Source organism: Hydra vulgaris, chromosome 12, assembly GCF_038396675.1.
Source record: "Hydra vulgaris chromosome 12, alternate assembly HydraT2T_AEP".
In the NCBI taxonomy this organism is placed as follows: domain Eukaryota; kingdom Metazoa; phylum Cnidaria; class Hydrozoa; order Anthoathecata; family Hydridae; genus Hydra; species Hydra vulgaris.
The window spans coordinates 75269557-75290091 of NC_088931.1; the positions used below are offsets into that span (position 1 = coordinate 75269557).

The 20535-nt window shown below is 27.5% G+C and overlaps 1 protein-coding gene and 1 pseudogene across 1 annotated transcript in view; both read right to left on the reverse strand.

Annotated features, from left to right (window-relative positions):
* The window catches only part of LOC100213830 (kinetochore protein NDC80 homolog), a 35448-nt gene extending 21538 nt beyond the window's left edge, over positions 1 to 13910 (reverse strand). Inside the window, exons 1-7 of the mRNA XM_065814451.1 lie at positions 13676 to 13910; positions 11899 to 11960; positions 11647 to 11681; positions 11239 to 11325; positions 3481 to 3666; positions 3305 to 3373; positions 2286 to 2379 (exon numbers count right to left, since the gene is read on the reverse strand). Of these exons, the coding sequence (XP_065670523.1) occupies positions 2286 to 2379; positions 3305 to 3373; positions 3481 to 3666; positions 11239 to 11325; positions 11647 to 11681; positions 11899 to 11960; positions 13676 to 13833 (691 nt within the window). The 5' untranslated portion in view covers positions 13834 to 13910. The remainder of the gene's footprint in view (positions 1 to 2285; positions 2380 to 3304; positions 3374 to 3480; positions 3667 to 11238; positions 11326 to 11646; positions 11682 to 11898; positions 11961 to 13675) is intronic.
* A 2947-nt stretch (positions 13911 to 16857) lies between these two features.
* Positions 16858 to 20109, reverse strand: LOC136088353 (uncharacterized; annotated as a pseudogene).
* Positions 20110 to 20535: the final 426 nt, after the last annotated feature.

A 20535-nucleotide genomic window follows, 5' to 3' on the forward strand; every position in this document is an offset into this window, starting at 1 on the left:
TATTGTTATGGACAAGGATATACAAAAAAAATTCAAAGTTTTTGCAATTAACAGCTAAAGATGGTTTACTATTTGCTGTGTTGGTACATTTTATGAATTAAGAATACTGTTAAGTGCTAACGGTTATACAAATATTCTAAAGTCTCTAAATACAATTCCAAAAATTGTGAATGAGTATGCAGAAAAAATATGCCATAAAATCTTAGCCCAACTAAAAACACAAACTAATCAAAGTAAAGAGTTTAGTACCACATTAGATAAGTGATAATAAATTGTTGTTATATGAATGTAAATGTACAAACTTTGGAATCCTGGTGTAAAATATATATCTCTTTTAAAGCTGATAAATATATAGCTCTATAAAAATATAAAAAAGAAATATTTATATAAATATATATATATATATATATATATATATATATATATTATATATATATATATATATATATATATATATATATATATATATATATATATATATATATATATATATATATATATATATAAATATTTCTCTTTTTATAGAGAAAAATAAAACATTGTGTTGGACAATATTGTTTTAATTATGGCAGATGGACCATGAGTAATAAAAAAGTAGAAAAGTTAATTAGTGTAAATCATCAATTGTGTTTAGTGTCCATCATATAACTGGCTGATTATCAGACATGGAAATATAGGGTTGCTGATAGAAGACTTGAAAAATTGTTTTTTTACTAATAAATTGTGTATTTCAGAATAGTTCTAAAAAATGTGCTAGACTATCAGTAATTTACTGGTTAATCGGTAAAGGATTCTTCTAATAATGACAAAATTCAATAACTTAGCAATCCCTAAATATGAAACATATTTACTGGTGCAATAAAATACAGTACAATATTATAATAAAGATTATTTTTGAAACATTGTCAAACCAATAAGATTTTGTTAGGATAGATTATGTGACATCAACATGATAATCCAACCATCTTCTGTAACCTAACATCTGCAAAAACATTTTCACATGCTGAGTGACTTTTTTTACACATCTTTCTACAGCTTGAGTGTAGCAACATCAGTTTGGTACAATGATTGGTTTAACAAAATACTCTACGACCTCTAGTTGTCATGCAACAAATTTATGGCCATTCAAAAGCATCCAATCAAAAAGAAGAAAAATTGTTTTAGTGTTGATATTTGATCTTTTTTTTCTGGTAAAAAAAAACACAGAGAGATCTCATAGCTGTACATTTATTTGACCTCTTATTTTAAGAATTTTGTTTATACTGAAACTTCTCTCTTCTTTGTTTTCAGAACAAATCATAGTTTGAAGAATAGACTTGTAGAAGGCATACCAAGCAGACTGCCTAATAGTTGGAATGATTATACTTAATATATCTAGTGACAGGTGTTGAAAAAATTTAAACTTGTTTTGAAATCTTATAACATGTTTTGGTCCTTCTATCCAACTATGCTTAAATTTGGTGTTAAACCAGACAGGAAAACACACTCCTACAATACACTCTATAAGTTTCAGAAAATTTTGGGCTGCATAGCCTTGAAGACCAAATTTTACAGATTCAATTGGTTGTTGTTAGCCATTTGGCTACATATGTATGTATGTATGTATGCATGTATATATGTATATATATATATATATATATATATATATATATATATATATATATATATATATATATATATATATATATATATATACAGATATGTATATATATATATATATATATATACAGTACACGAAGTGGAGAAAAAAAGATGGATATTCGGTAAATCAAAAATACCATCTTGTCTAATCAATGTTATATATAAAGATTTCTAAAAAGGTGTCAGGATGGTTTATACTTTCTAAAAAGGTGAGGGGGTGGCATTCTGCCACACACACACACATATACATATATATATATATATATATATATATATATATATATATATATATATATATATATATATACATATATATATATACATATATATATATATACATATATATGCATATGTCTATATATATATATATATATATATATATATATATATATATATATATATATATATATATATATATATATATTCAAAAAAAGAAGAAAAAAGCTAAGAATAATGAAAGAAAAGATAGCTGCCCTATTCTCTCTCTCTCTCTCTCTCTCTCTCTCTCTCTCTCTCTCTCTCTCTCTCTCTCTCTCTCTCTCTCTCTCTCTCTCTCTATATATATATATATATATATATATATATATATATATATATATATATATATAATAATAATGTGCATTGTATAATGCATTAAAACTCACAAGATGCAGTTAAAAGTGCTTGTTCTTCTTTTGAAAAATCTTCTTTTCCTACTAAGAAATCTCTGTAGGTGTCAGATGCATATTGCAAAAAAATCTATAAATAAAAAAATACCTCTTAAATACCTATATTAAAAAACATCATGTCAATGATCCCACAGAACATTTTTCACTATGTTGTTCAAGAGTATGAAACCATAAAATAATTATTAACTCTTATTTAGATTAATGTATCTAAAATTATATTTCAAGATGTGGTATGTGGTGTAGAGTTAGAGAGCTTGCTTCATAGGCGTGAGGTTCCGAGTTCGATCCCCACCACGTCCCTGGTAGTACCGCACTCAACCTGTTTCTCCGCGCAGCAGCCTTGTCCATCAAGGTTCGTGTTTCAGAGTTATAGAGTTGAGAGAGGGTTATAACCACAAATTAGAAGCCTCCTTGTCTGTAGTGACCTTCTCGGCCTTGGGGAGGTGAATTAACAAAAAAACAAAAAAAAAGACATCTGGCATAAAAAAAAATGTAAAAATCAAAATCAAAAAAGAATTATTATGCTATAACTACCATATTGTTACAAATTAAAAAAAAATATCTGCAAATGTTTTGTTCTAAGTTCTAAATTAATATATTTATACTATGCAGGACCTGTTAACTTTTCTAATTTTTTACATTAAATACACACTTTCCTTATTTATTTTACATTAATATTAAAGTCCATAAAAAGAATTATGTTTTTAATTATTAGTACCTAAACTCAAGATCAACAATCAAAATAAAAAGGAAGTTTAAAAAAATATATAGAATTATGTAACTGAAAGTTTATTAAAAATCTTTAATATTGGTAAAATTTTAAAATCAAAAGAAAAAAAAAAAGATTTTATAATCAAAGTTGGAAAAAAAAAAATTTTAATCAAAATTAAAAAAAAAAATTTTTTAAATCAAAGTTGAAAAAAAAAAAAAAAATTTTAAATCAAAGTTGGCACCTCATTAAAATCAAGTCTTTGCAACAATAACTTTTTTTTTACCTTTTGCTGGTCAGCCTCATCATCAAATCCTGGATATAAAATTTCTTCTACATTTACTTTATCAATGGTCTGCAATAACAATAATACAAAACTATTGTATTATAAATAAATATTTATTTATAATAAAATTTTCAGGTTAAAACTAAGTTTGAGCCAAAATATAATACATATCAAACCTTGATAAGCTCTACCATCCAATGAAGGACACCCAATAAAGGAGGCCATGAATGTAAACTGCCAATAGAAAACAAAGAACTTTTAGCTATTGGAAACGGATAACCTAGAGACTTTAATATCCTAGGTACTTCTTCTTCCAATTTTTTATCCATTACAAAGTTTGCATTAATAAGACCATATAAATGCTGTAAAGAAGTATTTATAAATAATTTAAATAAAAACTACAACCATGATTAGCGATAATATTTATTTTCAAATATTATTAAATTCATAAACTCATGTTAAAAATTTCTCTACAAAGAGTTTAAAAAAGTCCTGGATTGGATTGGATTTGATTCTGAATGTAAGTGGCTATGTTATAACAAAAACTCAGTAAAGCAATTTAAAAAAGCTTATAAAAATGGTCAAATCAAATTATTGTAAAATAAGTTGTATCATTAGATATTTTTAAATATTAAAAGTACTTAATGTATTTAAAATAAATAATTAAATTATACAACATAATATTAAGAATGATGAATATAATAATAATAATAAAAATGTTATAACAATTATGATAACAACAACAACAACAACAACAACAACAACAACAACAACAACAACAACAACAACAACAACAACAACAACAACAAGGACAACAATAATCATTATTATAAATATAAAACATCGATTCTGATTTTACAGAAATGGTATCTATGTTTACTTGCAAGTTTTGGAATGTTCCAAAACCTGGATTGCTATGTTTACAAGATAAACATTATTTATTCATTTATTTAAAATGCTTTTTGAGATTTAACACCATGTTTAATCTATTATGAGCCCATCCTGATTAGAGTTTATATATAGCATAATAACCATGTGCTAATCAAGTTGGTTCTTGAAGATTTTAACAGTTTTTGTGAAAATGATTTCTTCTAGTAGTTTAATCCACCGTTCTGCAACTTTGTCAGAAAATTTTTTCTATGTTTGTTGCTTTCTATAAGTGGTTATTGATATCAAGATACTTTGTTCAATTAATGAAATATTTATCAGAATATTTAATGTATTTTTGTCCTTCTAAGTAAATGATAAAGTATTTGATTAATTGACCTAATCAACTCTTTACTTTTTTTACAACCATATTTACATAGTAATTCCACTTTACAGTATTTGATATCGATGCCAATGATATCGATACCAATGATATTGATGCCAATGATATTGATGCCAATGTCTTTTTTTATAGTCCTTGAGGTTATTTTTGAATCTCTCATATTATATTGAAAATTCTTATTATATTTTACAAAGTGCATGATTTTACACTTTCAATTTTAAAAATTACCATCCATTTGTTAGACCATTTCATTTAGAAATTCAATATGATCTTTAAGGAATTTTGATATCATTAGCTATAATTTTATTATCATCTGCATAAAGTTTGCATTTATTATTAAATTTAAAAGATAAATTATTGATATGTAACAAAAGCATTAATAGCTCAAGTACACCACTCAACATCTTTAACCCATCTGATTTTTTATCACCAATTATAACACATTTTCTATCTGATAAATATGCTTCTATACATTTTACCAGTTCGTTTTCTATACCATAACCACATAATTTTGATAATACTCTCTTATAAGGTACAGTGTCCAATGCTTTTTGAAAATCAGTAAATAAAATGTCAATTGAATTGCCTATCATTAGCTAGTATGTTATGGAATCTAAAGATTCTAATAAATTTTAATACAGTATTTACCTTTTAAGAAACCATGTTGTTGATTGCAAAGATTATTTAATTCTATGTTGACTATGGATTACTATGTTGTTTTTTTCAAATTTGATTGGTTGCTACATTGTTTTTTAAATTTGATTGGTTATAAAAGCAGAGAATTAATTTAGACTAGGATTATTATTACTTTATTTAACTTATGTTTTTACGCAGATAAATATGGTTTGACTTTTATTACAGCCTTTTTTCTAAATATTAAAAATAAGTATTTTCCATTTTAATTACTCAACACTGTGAAAGAAAATTTAAGAAAATTTAAGTTTATTGCAGTTTTTAACTTTGACTTTGATCTGTATATTTGGATCAATTAATTTTGAAAGTACTATGAAACTGGAAGCATCATTGATATTTTCAAAACGTTCATACCAGTCATCAATAACACTTGTAAGTTATGGGTTCGCAGTAATAAGGATACCGAAAAGATAACGAAAGCTTTTCTATATGTTGAAAATATCTCTTGGGATAACAACTATCAGGGACAAGCCTATTAGGCCAAAGTATTTTAGCTTTTAAGAAAAAGTACAATCAAAATTTTATAAAATTTTATCTAAACAATGCTTTGGTATTTTTATTCAATGTATTCATTTGTATTTATTCAATACAGTTTTTACATTTATAAATTTTTTAATCGGGATATAAGTTGACAACATAACAAGAAACCTTATTTTTTTTCAAATGTCATTTAGCTATTAATACAAAACCTATTGAACTTTTAAAAACTGTGTTACTTTTTTGGAGGATTGAATTAATAGGTTTTAAAATATATTCAAAAACTTTATATGGTAGAGTATTATTAATAGATAATACACAACAATACACAAGGGATTACTGTTTGAAGATCTATTGAGAGTAGGTTACTGTTTGGTCTGTGTGGTCTTTTTAGGTTATAGATAAAACATGGATGATCATACTTTTTTATATGCAATTTCACTCCTAACAAAGCTGTAAGCAACCAATAATAGCAAAAAATTTGTGAGTTAACAGAAAACAAAGAAGAAAGCTAAAGAGCAGGAAGGAAGACATTAAAAGCTGCAAACTTTATCCTGAATCATAATCATAAGAAAGATAAAAATTTAGTGAAAAAAGAATTTTAAGAAAAAAGATGTTGAATGATGAGTAATGACGTTTTTGGTTATTGGCTATTGTGATAATGGCTTGCTTAAGCAGTGATTATAACAGTATTTATACAAAAACAAAAGAAATGCAACCTTATGACATTGGAACAGAGGTTTAAAATTAGCAGCTTGAGCAGGTCCCAAAACATTTTTAACCCACAAAAGAGAGGACTTCATTAAAAAAACCAGCCCAAATATGGGAACAAAATCCTATACAAAAACGCATAAAGATTTATAGAGATGGATAATGGAAACACAAGTAAGAAAATAGCAACCATAATTATGAGGCAACCTTAGCATATGCTAACATTGCAGCTGGACAGAATTATCATTACAGCTGAAGAATTATCTAAGAATATATCTCTGTATGGCAACTAGCGGGAGGAGAATAAACCACAATACCTAATTATCTAAGAATACAGACAACTCAGGAAGATCAGGAACAACACATGACTAAGGATGGAACCTTGTGGTATCCCATAATTTACTTGAAACAAAAGAAAATTTTAATACTGTGGTTAGAAAAAAATGATTTACTAAATATATAAACTTTCTTCGATACACAATATGAAGCAAGCATGCCAGACTATAAAAAGCTTTAGTCAATAGCAATAGTCTTTGCCTAACAGATTTTTATGCATTACAACCTTTTTTTGATATAATGGTTTACAAGTCAGCAACAAGAGGATCAAAATCTGCATGGATTGCCATGACGATATTGTTGGACTTAAAATGATATATTAGAAGTTTGCTATCTAATGATTCAAATGAATCAAAAAACTTTGCAAATAATAGTAAGAAGACTGATTAAAAGTCAGAGAGGTTAAGGCTGGAGTTTTTAAAAAACTACAAATGCTTATTTCCAACAGGCAAAAAAACAAGATTCAGTTAAGATAATTACACCTCAAAATAAGAGGTACACAAGAAGGAGAATGGGGTAGAATGAGGTGTGACTTAATAATAAGTTCTGTGCTTGTCTGAATCCAGGAGATTTTAAGAGTGGTTAATTCTTAAATTACAGGATCAAGTCAACTTGCTTTAATTAATTTAATAATAAATAGTTCTAAAGTCAGTAGTACAAACTTTTCAAATAAAAAAAAATACAAATAGTTCAATTAACTGTGCAATATAGCCTTGATAAAGCCAAAATACAACTTTTAGGCAAAAGCTAGGAGAAATAAATTCTTACTTTAAATACTCCGGCCTTGGGACTCTTGGTAAAGACTAGTGATATTACCTGCATACACCTACTGTTTTGTAAGAAGCCTCCTAGGCAAAGACTTTAGGGGTAAGCAGAAGAGTTCTGTTGAATAAATCAGAAGACAAAACAAAATAGTTCTGCTGCGCACCCCTTCTTCATCTGTTAAGCTAGCATAGATATAAACCTGTGTTACATTGTTTCCTGCCTAGGATGATAAATGTTGAATCTGTGTCACATTTTTTTCTGCCTATGATGAGTTATCTAAATCTCTCTGGTGAAGATTAGAAAATCTTCAACAGTGTCACTAACAAAAGTGAGTCAAACATCTCTAATTCATAGGTTTGACCTTATTACCTCTCCCAAAGATATTGCAGAACTATTTGCAAAGAACTTTTCCTGAATGAATCCAAAGTAGAATATAAACTTTTTAATTTAAATTTAATAGTTCAGTAAAGATTGACAGGTCTGCACAAGGTTTATATGGAAACATACCTGTCAATCTTTAGTTTACTGAACTATTAAATTTAAATTAAAAAGTTTATTATTTACTTTTTAGTACAAAAAAGATAATAATTTTGAGCAAATGTTTTTGCTATATTTTATTTTTTACTTTTTAATCTTTACAAAGAGTTACAATATATTAGTATTAAACAAAAATTTTTTATAAAAAGTATATTAATAAAAAATAGAATAACAAACCCACAAGCAATATTAGCCTATTTTAAAAATGAAAAGATTTATTTATGAAAAAAGATTACTTTTAAAAACGAACCCGCAAGCAATTTAGTAGCTGATTTCTATATAAAAAGTTAGTTTATGTGACAAAGAAAGTTGAGGAAAAGGTTATATCAAGTCAAAGAAAAGATTATAAAAAGACTGTAAATGTAAATATGGACCTGCTCTATATGCCAAGCTTGATTCACTCTTCCATCATTGTTAGTTTGCATCTCTTACTCTTTTCTACAAACACTGTTATGGTCGCTGCTCAGACAAGCTATCGCCTTTAGCAACTGTGGTGTAGTGGTTAATGTTCTGGCTTCAAAACTAGAGGTCTGTGTTTCAAAGCTGGCTCAAACATGGCATTGATATATCATTGGTTAGGAAAGAGACTTAAACTACCTTATGCCCCTTCATGCTCTAAAAACTTATTTTTCAATTTTTTCTTTGCGCATCAATGGTTTGGAGCTCTCAACCAATCTTCATGTTTTTCTGATTAATACAACCTACAATTCAAACCTTTTGTCAACGATTTCTATGCTCTTAAACACTGTTTTTTTTTTAAGTAACTTTACTATTGCTTGCAACCTTGTTGGGAGTATATTATTTAAAAATAAAACTAAACAATGCATACAATTTAGCCATTTTACCCTTCCTAATAGTAATAATAATAATAATTATAGTATTAATAAAAAACAGTCATTATAATAAAAATGATATGAATAGTTTATTAAGCAATAATAATATACATTAGTTTATAAAAACAATAACAATAGTATAAACACTAAAGATTCAAGAGGAGTGACTGTCTAATAAAAAATTTAAAAGACTTTCAAACTCAGTGATAAAGTTAATTTAAGGTAAAAAGTGAGTTTCTTTATGATTGTTTTTATGTTTTCATGGTTTGAATGGATTTTTAATTATATGCTTGGTAAAAAAAAGAGGAACAGTTAAATTAAAATTACTTACTGATTAAAGATAAAGTTATTACTATTGGTTAAAAAAGATGTTAAAAATAGACAGCAGGCTTTAATGTAAATGATTTTGAGCAAATAAAAAAGAAAAAGAAAACAATTAAGATCTGAACAACTTTACTTTAGGCGTTTTGACTATAAGCAGATAATGTAAGATTAGAATTATAGTGTAGGAAATTATTTTGTCTTTAGTTTTTTTTTTAATGTTTATTATAAAAGCATTATTACTTTCAAAATTTTTATATAACTTCATTTGAGACTTATGTTGATCTATTGTTAATTGATAACATTATAGATGTATAATATTGATAATATTAGGAACCTGCTAAATGTTCAAGAACCCATTTAAAATTTTTCTCAAATTTAATCTAATTGAATAGGTAAAACTTTAATTTATTTACTTTTTTAAAACCAAGAGTACAACTACAGTCAAGGAGGCTTTATATTTTTGCTTTGATATTGTATTTTTTTGTTTTAACTAACTTTTCTGAGATCTAAATGTGTTCTATATAATAAAATAATACTGAATTTAAAAATATTTTTAACAAAAATATTTTTCGGAGGTGCCTCAAGACCTTATAACATTTAAAGGGTCCCTAATATATATGTAAAAAAAGGTTCTTTAAAAGTAGGTCAACCTGGTACTCAAAAAAAGTGAAACTTTATAAAAATTTTGAAAACAATTATTTTGTATGAAAACTTATGTTTAAAACTTTTTTATGAAAACCTTTGATTTTAAACTAAATATAAAAAAATGTATCTTACAAGTTTTTGAAGATTTTGTTTTATGTTTTTTATAAAACAATAATGATTTTTTAAACTTTTACATAATTTCCCTATTTTGAGTACCAGGTTGACATACTTTTAAAGAACTTTTTTTACATATATATTAGGGACCCTTTAAATGTTTAAGGGCACTTCTAAAAAAAAAAATTTTAATTTTTAAATTTAGTGTTGTTTTATTAAAAAGAACACATTTAGAACTCAGACAAGGCAATTTTTAAAAATTATTGTTTTTAATGCACCTTAATATATATACTAAGGGTACAGGAAAAAATCTTTTATTTTTAGAAATGTTTTTAAGAATATTTTTTGGAAATGTCAATATACTGTATATAAAATAAATACAGTATATTGACATTTCCAAAAAATCATGCACAGAAACTCGTATTTGTTTTGTCAATTATTTCATAAAAATAAAACTGGCGATCTCCAATTTACTCTCATTTAATTCTAATCTATATAAATATTTTGTAAACAAAAAAATGTTATACATCAGTAAACTTTAATTAATCAGAAAATATAAACTTCAGCAGTATAATTTTTTTTTTTTAAATAATATTTTAGATATTAGTAAAGATTTCCAGGAAGTTACGAAATTGCAATATGTATCATCGAGTCACAGCAATCATTTAAATGAAGTTTATGAATGATCACACACAAATGTCACACATGGAAGTTGCAAATTTGTAAAGTTCATGTAGTTATTTTTATAATAATAAATTGCTTGTGAGTATTTCAAGTGAAATATTATATTTCTACAACTCATGTTTTATTTCAAGTGAAATTTTAAAATTTTTTACAAGTTTCTACAACTCATGTTTTACATATTTTCAATAAGAAGTAACAGTCATCAAATATTTCTAGTTAGAGCATAGCATTTTTGAAAATTATTGTATATTTTTTTAAACTATTGCAACACTAACACACACAAAAAAAAAAATTATAAAAAAATACATTTTTAATTAATCTAGGCAGCCTAAAATATGATAAAAATATTTTTGTTATAACTGTTCTTTAAGATAATCATAATATTGCTATATTGATTTTCTTAAAGAAATGCCCATATATATAAAACTTTAAAAAGATATTTTTTTAAATTCTATTTTAAAACGTGTTTATCAACAATATAAATATTTAATAGAAGTATTTGAATCATTTCTTAACACTTTTAGTATTTACTGTTTAAGTCATACCTCAAACACCTTTGAAAAATCTTTTGTTGTGGGCGAAGATAAATTCTTAGTAGATATGGAATGTGGATAACCAGTATTGTTAAGCAACTATTATTAAGAATAAAAAGAAAATTAAAATTTTTTTTAAAATAAATTAAAAAATAGTTTAATTGATATCCATATTACAAACAATCTTAATCTAAAATTATTGTATTTATTAAAATCTTTGAAACATCTCATATTATGCAATAATGTTTTATATCATTATATAACACATTTTTATGCAATAATGTGATATATCATTATATAAAACTTTTATGTGACAACGTATAAATTATATTTTATAGATACTTTTAGTAAAAAATTTGTCTTTAATTAATTAGAAATTAAGTTTGAAAATTCAAACTTTATAAATTTTTTTACACTCACTTCAAGAATTTCATCTATCATTTGCTTTTGGTAATCTATAAATATTTATAAAAATATAAAATATAGGTAAAATGGAAAACATATGTATATGTATATATGTATGCATAATAGATACATATGTTCATAATTAAATAATAATAATGAATTTACTATGTATTATATAACAATAACAATTTTATAATTAAGTAATAAATTTTAAATTTAAAAAATTTGCAAATAAATACTAAATATAAAATAATATACACAGCTTACTTCGATTACTTAATGGACGTTGATCTTTTCCTTGCGAATTATGAGCTCCTTGTGTTGACCACCTTTAACAAAATATAAAGAAAGTAAATAATAAAGTCTTGTAAATAAACAGTGCTGATAACCTATGGTGAGCCTTTCTGTATTGAACATAATATAATATTGGACAAAAAGTTGCAGCAATTTTTTAATTCAGAACTTATTGCACTGTATTATTATACTGATGTGATATTTCAATTGATATAGTACTTCATATAGTATCGTACTTTGCTTTTTTACAAAGGTAGACATGCCTATCAAAGTAGTAAATCTATTTGATAATAATATTAAAAATAATAATTTTAACAAATAATATTAATTGTATTTTTTTTACATGTTTTACTAATAGGTGTATGCATATGAAACCGCTGTTTTTTCTTTGAATTAGAACGTTTGTTTTGGAGATGTTTTATTTATATTTCTTTGAATGTAATTTCCATTATTTTCTACTACTTTTTGCCAATTTTTTGGTAACTTATGAATTCCATCCCAATAGAATTTCTCAGGTTTAGAAGCTATCCAATCATCGAGCCATTTTTTGACCTCTTCATAATTCGAGAAGTGCTGATCTGCCAAGCCATGTGACATTGATCGGAATAAATAGTAATCTGATGGAGCAAGGTCTGGTGAATACGGCGGGTGGCATAAGACTTCCCATCCGATAGTTTTCAACGCTGTTTGAACAACTTTACAAACATGAGGACGAGCATTGTCATGTTGAAGAATTATTTTATCGTGTCTCTCAGCATATTCGGGTCGTTTTTCTTCTAATGCTTTTCTTAAACGGAATAATTGGAGTCTGTAAAGTGGCCCATCAATTGTTTCTTTAGGTTTTAGCAACTCATAGTATACCACACCAATCTGATCCCACCAAATAGACAGCAAAGCCTTATTTCCATGAATATTCCTCTTTGGTGTTGATTTTACAGGTGCGCCTGGGTCAACATAATGTGTTGTGCGGACTGGATTGTCAAAATAAATCCATTTTTCATCTCCAGTCACTATTCGATGCAAAAAAGACTTTCTTTCAAAACGATTCAATAACATTTCGCATGTCACTAAACGCCTTTCAATATCACGTTCTTTCAATTCATGTGGAACCCATTTTCCTTCCTTTCTTATTTTACCGAGAGCTTGTAAACGTCTTGAAATTGTTGCCTGATCAACATTCAACTCTTCTGCTAATTGTTCTTGGGATTGAGCATCGTCTTCGTCCAATAAACTTTGCAATTCTGAATCTTCAAATTTTTTTGGAGGTTTACCACGTTCCTTGTTGTCAAGATCGAAATCGCCACTTTTAAATCTTCTAAACCAATCTCTGCAAGTTGTTTCAGATAAAGCATGGTCAGAATAAGCTTCTACAAGCAAACGATGACTTTCTGCAGCAGTTTTCTTTAAAATAAAATAGTGAAGTAATACTTCCCGCAAATGCATATTTGAAGGCACAAAGTTGTTCATTTTGAAAGATGTATAAAATTATCTAGATATGAATAAAATCAAATTAAAAACTATGATATTTAAAGCAAATTGAACGTAGTTTCACACACATAATCATCCATACATTAATTTTGTCTTAAAAAGAAAATTAACTTGTCTTATTTTAAACAGCGGTTTCATATGCATACACCTATTAATATCAATTACTTTACATTTTATGAAAAAGAAAAAATGGATGAAAATATTTAATTTTACTATAAAAAACTAAACTGAAAACAGGTATGACAAAAAAAAAAAAGCACACCTTCTGTTACCAACGGCACCACTTTGAGAAGCAGTGCCAAAACTCAAATGCCGCTTTTCAGTTTCCTGCTGTCTCAGTTTAGCAGCTGCACTTCCAAAACCTAATATAGATTTTCTAGTGCTTTGAGGTGTTTGTAGATTCCTTCGATTTGATGCCATTTTTCAAAAAACTTTAATATATTAAATTTGTATTATCCTTAGCGCAAATAAAATTTTACTAATTTTATCCATAGCTGAACTTTTGAGTGTTAAAAAATTATAATTTTATATACTTCCTATTTTTTTTTATATACTCTAGGGTGATTCAAAAAACAACTTTTTTTGAAATTGTCTGCTGCCACCCCCTAAATGTGTTCTATGTAAAAAATTAATACTAAATTAAAAAAAATTTTGAGTAAAAAAAAGTTTTAGGGGTTGCTCAAGACCTTTAAACATCAGACGGGTCCCTAATATTTTGAAAAAAAAAGTTCTTCAAAAGCATATCATGTTGGATCTCAAAAGAAGTGAAATTTTATAAAAATAATAATCAATTTATATAAAGATTACTAGTTTAAAATTTATGGCTTAAAAACTATCATTTTTTAACAAAAAATAAAAAAATACATATTTTTATAGTTTTTTTAAATAATTTTTTTTAATTTGTGTTTTCATAAATTTTTTTTATTATTTTTGAAATTTTTAAAATATTTCACTTCTTTTGAGATGCAACATGATATGCTTTTGAAGAACTTTTTTTTTCAAAATATTAGGGACCCATCTGATGTTTAAGGGTATTATATATTATATATATATATATATATATATATATATATATATATATATATATATATATATAATACCTTTAAACATCAGACGGTTTAAGGATATCATATTATATATATATATATATATATATATATATATATATATATATATATATATATATATATATATATATATATATATATAATACCTTTAAACATCAGACGGTTTAAGGATATCATATTATATATATATATATATATATATATATATATATATATATATATATATATATATATATATATATATTTATATATATATATATATATATATATATATATATATATATATATATATATATATATATATATATATATATATATATACTTGTTACGAGATTTTCTTTCAAGGGCTGTACTTTTTCACTAAAATAACACATCTTTATTTTTTTATGTTGTTAATGCTGTTTTGTAAGCAAATTTAACTTAAATTTTGTTTAAATTGTTGTTAGTGCCCTTTAAAGCATTAAATAGAAATAATAAACAAATGTTTCATTGCAAGAAGTATTATGTTCTTTATGGATGATTATAGCATACATAAAACGTAACAAATGTAAATCATAGAAATAAAAATAAGGTAATAAAAATTTAAAAAAATAAAAATCATTAATTAAAAACAACAAGTTATAAACACAATTGTACATACATTTTTGTTTACTAAAACTCAAAAAGCATGTGGGTTTACTAAAACTCAAAAAGCATAAAAAACCTTTTTTTCATGACGCAATAACATGTCATATTTTGTTGTACATGTATATATATATGTGTGTGTGTGTGTGTGTAAATATATCAGGCTTGGACAAAAATGGTGTGCAAACACGCTATAACTGACCACGGTTATAACTTTTTTTCTTTATAACTTAGTTTCTCCGCGCAGCGGCCTTGCTCGGAAAGGTTCGTGTTTCGGAGTTAAAGAGTTGAGAGAGGGTTGTACCACGAATAACAACTAAAAAAAAAAAAAAAAAAAAAAAAAATGAGTAGCCTCCTCGACTGTAGTGGCCCCCCCCTCGGGCCTTGGGGAGGTGAATAATCTAAAAAAAAAAAAAAAAAAAAAAAAACTGGATCACGGCTGTTTTGATGTTTTAACAATTTAAATGCAATTTAAAAAATTATTACCTCATGAAAAACTTTTAATCGTTAATCTTTTGTAAAGGTTTTATTTTACACAAAGGCTTTAAATAAAATAAATTTATTATAATGATTGTTTAAAATAGATGCATTTTGTGTAAATTAACAAAAAAAGTTTTAAATAATTTTTTCTTATATAGCCATGTATTTTTCAATAACATCTATAAGAATCAGCACATTCTACCATTCTAAATGAAACGAAATAAGTAAATAAGTTCAAATAGTTGTTTAAATATTTAGGAGTGTTCCGGGATCTTCCTAAACAATAAGAGTGATTCTTCAATAGAAATTCCACTAGGATTTGTGAGAGAGAGTAGAAAAGTTTTGAGATCTTTTAGGATGGAGAGGCTCAGGTGAAGGGATTGTATCAGGTTCATCAGAGTTATCTTTGTAGTTATTATTTCCATCATTATCACTGATTATATCAGCGATTGGTGCAAGATGTCTTGTAGCAACAGTGTTCTCACGTCTATCAGGCATTCTTACATAAGAATATTTACTATTAGCCTTTAATTCAGATAAAACTCAATTTTTTTCAGCCAATCGTTATCGCAATAATTTAGATCTTCCTATATTTATGAACGGTGATGTACTCGATGAGTCACCTACTCTTCATCTTCTAGGATTAACTCTTACTTCCAATCTTTCTTGGAAACCATATATCAAATCGGTTGCAAAATTAGCATCTGCTAAGGTTGCATCTCTTTATCGAGCTCGCCACTTTCTTACTCTGGATTCTATTCTCTACCTCTATAAATCTCAAATCCGGCCTTGTATGGAATACTGTTGCCATATCTGGGGCGGATCTTCTAATGATGCCCTTTCTCTTTTAGACAAGGTGCAAAAACGCATTGTAAACATAGTTGGACCTGCTCTTGCAGCCAACCTTCAACCATTATCACATCGTCGTAATGTTGCTTCTCTTTCTCTTTTCTACAAATACTATAATGGGCACTGCTCGAAAGAGCTAACGTCTCTTGTGCCATCTACTAAAATTCATTCTCGTGTTACTCGTCATTCAATTAAGTGTCATCCTTTTTCTGTGACTGTTCCTAAGTGCTCCAAAAACGCTTATTCGTCTAGTTTTTTTCCTCGAACATCAGCTCTTTGGAATTCGCTTCCTTCATCTTGCTTTCCTGATTCATATAATTTGCAATCTTTTAAATCGTCCGTCAATCGTTATCTTGCTCTACAATCTTCATCTTTTCTCTTACAGTAACTTCCAACTTTAATTAGTGGCTGCTTGCAGCCTTGTTGGAAGCGAAGATGTTTAAAAAAAAAAAAAAAAAAAAAAAAAGCGCTATCTCTTCAACCAGAGGTTTATATGTGTTGTGCAAAGTAAGGAATGCATTGAATGAAGGACATCGGATAAAACATGTTTCTAGTTCATGGTAGGTAAACTCTTTGATTTGAGAGCAAGCAAAATTTCTTTCTAAATTAAGCCATTGTATCTTTCACTCTGAGCATTACCCTGAGGATTATAAGGAGTAGTTCTACTCAGGTTGACACCTCAAGAATTAAGAAAATTGCGAAACTCTGTTGACAATGAAGCAAGTGCCTCGATCTGAATGTATATAAACTGGCATACCAAACAAAGTGAAAAGTTGAGTTAAGCATGTAATTACGGTTGAAGTAGAGATATCATGACAAGGAAATACAAAGGGAAATCTTGAAAACTCATCAACAACTGTTAAAAAATATTTGTTGCTAGATGAAGATGGAATAGGTCCTTTAAAATCCATGCTTAGTCGCTCAAAAGGTTGAGTAGATTTTATTAAGGTGTGGTTAAAATTGCTTACATAGTATTTTGGTTTTAATTCAGCACAAATTTGACATGAAGAAATGGTTTTTTTTACATCATCAATTAAAAAAGGCAGATTTTTTGATTTTATAAAATGATACATTCTGGTGATTCTAGGGTGGCAAAGAGATTCATGTAGTTCCTTAAGAGAGGGTCTGTTTATAGTCATAGAGCAACAAGATCTAGAGCATCAGCAACAAAATTGTTACATCCGCGACAATAGATATATTATAGTTGTACAAAGAAAGTTTTATCCTCCATCTTAAAATCTTGCCATTCTTAATTTTTCCACTCTTTCCACTCTGACTAGGGTAAAATGCCGACCAACAAGGTAGTGTTTCAATTTTCGAAGTGATTCGACAATAGCATAAGCTTTCTTCTTGATAGAAAATTGTTTATTTTCAGCAGGTGAAAGTTTGCGAGAAAAGAATGCAATTGGTCTTCCAGCCTGATTAAGGGAAGCATCTATAGCAAAATTGGAGGCATCTGTTTCCACCTCAAATGGTATACTTTCATCAATAGCTTGTAGAGCTGATTGAGAGACTAATTCTTTCATTTCATTAAAATATTTAACAGCTTCAGCTGACAGTGGAAAGGTAGAAGTTAGAGATAAAGGAGAATAAGCCACTTTTTATAATAAAAACTAGGAAGGTTATACACGAAGTAGACAATATAGACTTTTCTTTATTGAATGTAAACATTACTTTCTTAGAAGCTTTGAGAAATTTTTCTAAATTTAAATCATGCTTATTTTTAGATGTACCACATACAAGCAAGTTATCTAGATGTACAAAGGTGTCTTCAATTTGTTTTCTTGAATGAACTTATCCATGATTCTTTGTAATTGTGTGACAGCATTAATGAGACCTAAAGAAATTCTTTTAAATTTTTTTTAACATCTTCGCTTCCAACAAGGCTTCAAGCAGCCACTAATTAAAGTTGGAAACTACTGAAAGAGAAAAGATGAAGATTGTAGAGCAAGATAACGATTGACAGACGACTTTAAAGATTGCAAATTATATGAGTCAGGAAAGCAAGATGAAGGAAGCATATTCCAAAGAGCTGATGTTCGAGGAAAAAAACTAGACGAATAAGCGTTTTTGGAGCACTTAGGAACAGTCACAGAAAAAGGATGACAATTAATTGAATGACGAGTAACACGAGAATGAATTATAGTAGATGGCATAAGAGACGCTAGCTCTTTAGAGCAGTGCCCATTATAGTATTTGTAGAAAAGAGAAAGAGAAGCAACATTACGACGATGTGATAATGGTTGGAGGTTGGCTGCAAGAGCAGGTCCAACTATGTTTACAACGCGTTTTTGCACCTTGTCTAAAAGAGAAAGGGCATCATTGGAGGATCCGCCCCAGATATGGCAACAATATTCCATACAAGGCCGGATTTGAGATTTATAGAGATAGAGAATAGAATCCGAAGTAAGAAAGTGACGAGCTCGATAAAGAGATGCAACCTTAGCAGATGCTAATTTTGCAACTGATTTGATATATGGTTTCCAAGAAAGATTGGAAGTAAGAGTTAATCCTAGAAGATGAAGAGTAGGTGACTCATTGAGTACATCACCGTTCATAAATATAGGAAGATCTAAATTATTGCAATAACGATTGGCTTTTAAATTGGAAAAGATGTCACTTTCTAGGAGAGGTATTTGATAATAAGCACTTTTTAAATCAAATATGCTAAATAATAAATATTTTGCAACAGAGTTAACTAATTCATTGATGTTAGGTAAAGAATCAAGTAGTGTAAAGTGATTTATTGTTCGTGAGTAATCAATGACCATGCATTTCTTATATCTCTCATTCCTGATAACAACTATTTGTGATCACCAAGGAGAGTTACTGGGTTCAACTATATCTAGTTTCCAAAAGTTTTTTTAATTTTTTGCTCAATGAATGCCTTCTGGAGATAGAAAAGGGAAAAGAGCGCTAGCTTTTATTGTAATGTTATTTAGAGAACAGATTTTTAAAGAATCTTTTTTACTACCATAATTGATATAAAGACTTTTGTGCAACTGTAGGAAATCTCTACCAAGTATGATTTATTTGCAAGAGTTGGGTATAACCAAAAAGTTAATATTAGAGTACTTCATACCAAATAAAGTGAAGTTAAAACTTTACCTATAACTTGACAAAATAAGGAAGGATCAGTCATATAGACTCTTTTATTAGAAGGGAGTATATTAAGTTTTAAAGAGTCACATAACAAATGTGTCAGAGCTTCCAGTGTCAAGAAGAGCTCTTACCTTGGCCCTAGCAATAAAAATATAAACAATAGAATTGAGTGAGTTGATAGAAGAGCAAGTAATCGAGGCTAAACTTGGTGCATGGAAGTTAGCAGCAGCAGACATGACAAAGTTCTTTGATGATTTGCATACTTTCTTGAGATGTCCTTTCTTACCACAATTGTTATATTCTGCGTCTCTGGCAGGACATGATTATCAAGGGTGACGTTTACTTCCACAGAAAGTCCACTAGGCTTAGTGGAAACTGAAGCAAGCTCAGTAATACATTCAGAATATTTATTAATTGTAGCAACATTACTATACTCTGTATGCGAATACATTTCATTATTTCTTTGAGCATTTTCTAATGAATGAGATTGATTATAGGCCTCAATAAGTTTAAGAGTAGAGTTTTCTAATAGACGTTGGCAAATATGATGAGAGCTTAGACTATAGAAAACCATAAAAGTTTTTTAAAATTGCTTGGATAAAATATCCAGAAAAAATCCAGAATACATTTTCCCGTATTTTCCTTTTAATTTTGCTTTTAGCTGAGTTGTTTTAATTTTTTTTTTTTTTCAAATTTTTCATAATTTTTCTACAATTGATGAGTGAAAAGGCTTAAAAAACAAATATATTATAAAAATATATACCTAAACTTGTATTTATGGAAAATGTTTTGGATATACGAAAATATTAAAAGTTTAAAAAAATATCCAGAATTCCGGAAATATCCGGAAAAAGATAATCCCTGTTAGACCACTTATAAATGAATCATGAATGTATTCTTCACAATTTCTGAAGCAAAAACCTGTTTAAAGTTGCAATCTTTACTGAGTGTACATAAGGCCTGCAAAAATTCATCAATAGATTCTCCGGATGATTGCTTA